Below are 5,062 nucleotides of genomic sequence, written 5' to 3'. Positions count from 1 at the left end.
GAGCCCCAAACTCCGAGACGTATCGACAGAGCGCTTCAGCGTCGAAGTATCTGGAATGTCTGTGATCGATGATGATCAGATCGTGGTTCTTCTCCTGAAAGCTCTCCAGCGCCGCTTCTGGCGTTCGGGCCACATTACACCTGAAACCAGCGCGTTCACACACCCAGCAGAAGCTGTGACTCTGAGCATCGTCTTTGGCAAACACTAACAGTACCTGCAACACACACACACACACACACACAGAGCCTTTACATTCTAAATAGTTTAGCAATCAAGTACATCATGAATATGGAAACATTTGGATTCGTGCTAAATGAGAGAGGTAGGCTGCGTGAGAACTAACGCGTTTGCATTTAGTTTCGCGTTAAATTAATTCGTTTTGACTTGTTTAGTAACTTATATTTTTAATTTGTTTTGTTCTGAATACCGTTAAATTTAAAGGATTTGTTGTGGATTGGAGAGAACAAAAATAGCCTATAAGCTAGCTGTTGTGTTTATTGTTTGTACTTTAGGGTTTATAACATTCCGCTTTATTTACCGCTATAATTTCTGAATGTAATTGCGGTTTGTGCTTGAAAGTGAAAGTAACTCAAAAGTAACTCAAATATAGTGTAACGCATTACAATTCAGAGACAGCAATATTGTAATGTAACTAAATACTTTCAAAAGACAGTAATAAGTAATATACAATGTATTACATTTTTGAAGTAACTTGCCCAACACTGAGTATAGATGGTAGAATGCTTTTGTTTGCTTTGGTGTTGCCACCCCTCACAGTCCTCATGCCACCCTAAAAATAATTGTCTAGATCCCTCTGTTTTTAAGATGACAATGCAGTCTAAATAGCAATCATTTAGTTTCCTTACAGAGGTTTGATGTCTTATTTGTTAAACACCATGGAACAAACATGAACACCTTGTGTTGTGTTTTGACTACTTTTAAATGTAAACTGTATAATTATTTTATGATAAGGAAACAAGTGTATCAGTAAATAAAGTTTCTCCTCTGACATTATGAAGCTGCTGCTTTAGAACAAGCATCGTAAGTGTTAATAAAGTATAATGGACTGTTAGTGTTCAAGTTAAATATTCACAAAGAAAGAGGTATTTAACAATAAATATTGCGTTTTCTAAATTGAGGTTTCTGGTTTATGCCTTTCTTTATGGGTGTCAATTGATTAAATTTGCACTTTTATTAAATCAAAACAGTACAACAAAAATAAATTATTTGAGCAGCATCTGATATGATACGACCCTAAATAACAAAAAAACAATCTTAGTACTAATGATGAATTTACAGTAAGGGAAGGCAGAGTCAGGAGCAGAAGGAGAGTTGTGAATTCACTGAAGAGACTATAATCAGAAATATCAGAGCTCAGAGTTCATCTCACCTGCTCTTGAGCTCATCTAGTGGACTGTGAAAATGAAAAGTACTACGTGTGGGAGAAAAAGTATCTGGCACAAAAGTGTGATACATTTACACTCAATGCAATGAATTAAACCAGAAAAGACCATTAAGATTTAAAGAGAATTACTTTATTCTGTTCGTAATTACTTTATTTTTGGGTGTACATTGTAATACATCTTAGTGTAATGAAAGTTAAAAAAAATTAAATAATGATAAAGCACAGTATATACATAAAAAAATAATGCAGAGCAAAATCAATGTAATCACTGTAAGTTTTTGCACATCCAATATATATATATATTTCCTGTATAATTCTAACATACCTGATAGACCTGATAGAATTAACAGGTACATGTTTATAACATTAATCACTGTAGGACAATTGGATGTTTATATCATTCAATACATTGAGATGCTAGTTGGGCTGTTGTTTTCTGTCAGTTGTTCACATAGTTTTATTTCATCAGAATTTATTCATTTTTTTTTAAATAGTCTTTGTTTTGTTAGATCAATTTCATTCATGACATTCTGTAACTGATCGATTCCTTTCCTCATTTCATCAATGAATTTCTCTGCTTTTTCCTTGAACTCTTTTTCATCTATTTGTTTATGTGCGGGTGTTTCTTCAGGGTTGTCATTGTCATCTTGCTCCTCTTTGTCTTCGATGATCTCTTCCAGAATTTCAAGCACAGAACTCATCTCAGCTACAATTTCTGAAAGATCTCCAGCCAAATGTTTCCGTGCACCCACTTCTCTGTTGCTATCTTTCTGGAAGAGGTGTATTTTTTCAAAGCAGTAGGAGAAACGTTCCCGTATTGCATTGGCTTTGTGCTTTGATAGCGTAGGGTCTCTCAGTATTTCCTGAGTACGATTACAAATCTTCTCTAGCATGTTAATAATAGGGCTGATTTTATTCTGAAATTCCTCAAGTTCTTTTTCTATGGTTTGTCTTAAGTTCTTCTCCTGCTGTGTTTTCTTGAATTCCCCAATAGCAAGAGCAATTCCACCACCTGCGAGCGCAGCTGTCCCTAATCCAGAGACAATGACAGAAGCCCCTCCAGTAAATGCAGCTAAAGCTAATCCTAGAATTATGCCAGCAACTCCAACAGCTCCAGATATCACTGCTCCTCTAGAGATGTTAGTAGCATGTCTGAAATCTTTTTCAAACTCATTGACGACTTCAGTCATTTTCTTTATATGCTTATTGCATTCCGGAGAAATTTTTTCATGGAGTTTGTTCAATTCTTCTTGGAGATGAGTAATGTCATATCTGGAGTAAATAAAACAGAAACATCTGTGTTTTTTTAATAGAAATGTTTATATTTTACCGATTATCTAGTTTATTTTGACACTTTATGCTACAAAAATGAATACATTTTATTAATATTGCCTTATAATAAATTAATTAACCCCATTTACGCCAAACTCTCTCAATTATTCTTGTTCTCTGAATCATGTGAATAACCTAAAAACATAACATAAAAAACACAAATCTCTCACAGCTCGTCAGTCTGTTCGTTCCATTGATTGGTTGATTCCATTGTGGCTGCAGTTAAATAACACAAGTGAAAATTTTAATCCATTTTAATCCTGGCTTATAATAACATTTAGTACCAAGTCAAGGCATGTACACACTTTTTGATACTTATTGTATGTTGCAGAGCTACTAGAAATAATTAGAGCCATATACTTGTCATTCTTGTTGTACTTATGCATTTTAATGCAGGAAGGACAATGAAACGTTTAACTGAACTTTTACCAAACTTTAGCTTTAAAGTTGGAACTTATTTTCCTTTGTTTTTGTTTGTTTGTTTTTTAAGATATTAAAAAAAAACAATTGGTTGACTCTTTACAGAAGACCGCTGTCCTCTTGCACATATCACATTATGCTATAAGACACACTAGTGTTCAAAAGTTGGAGACAGTAAGATTTTTGATGTTTCTGAAAGAAAGATTCTTATGTTAGGTTACATTATGTGTATTGTTTTGAGATGAACAAAAGCAAAGTTTTATCTACCAAACAAATCAAGTTCAGTACTAACATGTAGAACCCTGTGCCCTGTTGAGCTCGTATTTTGCTTTGCTGGATGCATTATACCATCATACCCTTTTCTGTACTACCATAAAATGCAAATAAACATAAACAAATAAACGGCTATTCTAATTCGCAGCAAAATGTAGCTCAAAATTCAAAATGCAATTTACTGACTCATATTTCATAAAAGGAGGATCTTTCATGCTGTCATCACTGGAGTCAGAGTCACTCTGATGGTGATGCATGTTTACGGCCTCTGGATGTGGTGACCAATCAGAGAAGTGCTCTCAGATCTTTCAAACCCTACAGAGAAAGAGTGACAAAAATCAGGATGGGTAAAAAATCTGGATAATACAGCTTTAATGAAATGGATTCCCACTGTATGTCCTGTTTGAGAGAATAAGATGCTTAATATTCATCAGCACATCTCCAAACTCCACACTAAATTTCAGACACTTAGCCGTTGGTATTAAATGGGCAAAATGTGTTTACCTGTATTTGTTCAGAGGCTGAGAAGCTGTATAGATCAATACTATAAAGAAAAAAAGTAGAACTTGTAAAATTCTGAGAAGCTTAAGAATCTGCCATCTTTCGTTTTCAAAATGGTGCATTTAAAATGTATTGTGAAGTGTTAAAGTGAATTAATTATGGCAAGTTGACTACCGTAATTTATTTTCTTTAAGCTGTATAAAAATGTCCTTATAGGCTTAAAAAATTTAAACCATTAAACTCATCCAGATATTGCAAGAATATCATAATGTGTTCAGGATATGTCTGATATGATCTGGGTTATTTCTAGTCTGATGTCTGCATGGGGAATCTGTCCAGCCATTGACTCAGAAATTAACTACACCACTGGCTTAACCAGAGGTTATGCTGGTAATACCATCTAAAATAACAAGTGTGACATTTTAAACAATTATTACAATATTTACAAGTTGTTTAGTTATTTCAAATGAAGTCTAATTAATGTAATCTTTGTTTCGCCCCAGTGTGTTTAGTTTCGGTTTCGTTTGGATCGCGAGCATTATTTCCATGCATCACTACTAAATTATCCTTACAGGTCCAAATACAACTTAATAATGCAAACTGTATATTAATAGACTCAATCAATGAATAAGCCCAACCTTGTTGCAGTCTTGATCGAAGTTCTTCTGTGTTTTTTGCCTCCTCGTGAATAATGCGATGAACTCAAACTTTACGTGTTGAAACGGTGAAACTGTGGTTTACAGCGACGATAACTAATCCATACAACTCAGTTTTAAACAATTTTCGTAAAACGAAATAAACATGGCGTAAATCTACCCGACTGAAGTTAAAACAAGAACTTCTTTCAGCGTGTTATTTGCTCCGCCCTCCTTTTCCTGTTATTTGCAGACTGTAGCGCGGTGACGTCACGTATCTACGTCACGTATGTGTTTACCGCGCATGCGCGAAGTGACGTAACACGTCATTAAAACGCATGCGCATACTTAACAGAATACTCTAATAAAATGTATAAGTATATAAAAAAACGCTAAGGTGAAAAAAAGTAAAATGTAGTACAGCACATATCTAAGATTTTAATCATGTATTATCTGAGGTAAACTTATACGGAATTACAGAGTTTATTCTGTAATA

General features: G+C 34.4%; 1 protein-coding gene across 3 annotated transcripts; it reads right to left on the bottom strand.

Annotated features, from left to right (window-relative positions):
- Positions 1-1,568: 1,568 nt before the first annotated feature.
- On the bottom strand, positions 1,569-4,803 carry LOC107707303 (uncharacterized). Of its 3 annotated transcripts, XM_016511290.1 has the most exons (4): positions 4,570-4,803; positions 3,935-3,974; positions 3,617-3,745; positions 1,569-2,677 (listed from the first exon to the last, which is right to left on the bottom strand). In XM_016511290.1, exons 3-4 carry the CDS (start codon positions 3,685-3,687, stop codon positions 1,882-1,884), a joined length of 867 nt encoding a protein of 288 aa, XP_016366776.1. In that variant the 5' UTR covers positions 3,688-3,745; positions 3,935-3,974; positions 4,570-4,803; the 3' UTR covers positions 1,569-1,881. The 3 variants fall into 3 exon arrangements, with proteins under 3 accessions (XP_016366776.1, XP_016366777.1, XP_016366778.1); XM_016511291.1 differs by lacking the exon at positions 3,935-3,974; XM_016511292.1 differs by lacking the exons at positions 3,935-3,974; positions 4,570-4,803 and adding an exon at positions 2,908-2,953 and having other exon boundaries at positions 3,617-3,635.
- Between the last annotated feature and the right edge of the window lie 259 nt (positions 4,804-5,062).

Source organism: Sinocyclocheilus rhinocerous, unplaced genomic scaffold (genome assembly GCF_001515625.1).
Source record: "Sinocyclocheilus rhinocerous isolate Xijiao unplaced genomic scaffold, SAMN03320098_v1.1 scaffold114, whole genome shotgun sequence".
In the NCBI taxonomy this organism is placed as follows: domain Eukaryota; kingdom Metazoa; phylum Chordata; class Actinopteri; order Cypriniformes; family Cyprinidae; genus Sinocyclocheilus; species Sinocyclocheilus rhinocerous.
This window is presented reverse-complemented; position numbering and strand designations above follow the sequence as displayed.

Excerpts from the sequence above, each read along its gene's own strand:
- LOC107707303 (XM_016511290.1), bottom strand. The coding sequence starts at position 3,687 with ATGCATCACCATCAGAGTGACTCTGACTCCAGTGATGACAGCATGAAA. Across the intron at positions 2,678-3,616 it reads CCTCCTTTTATGAAATATGA|ATATGACATTACTCATCTCC; the intron begins GTCAGTAAATTG and ends TATTTACTCCAG.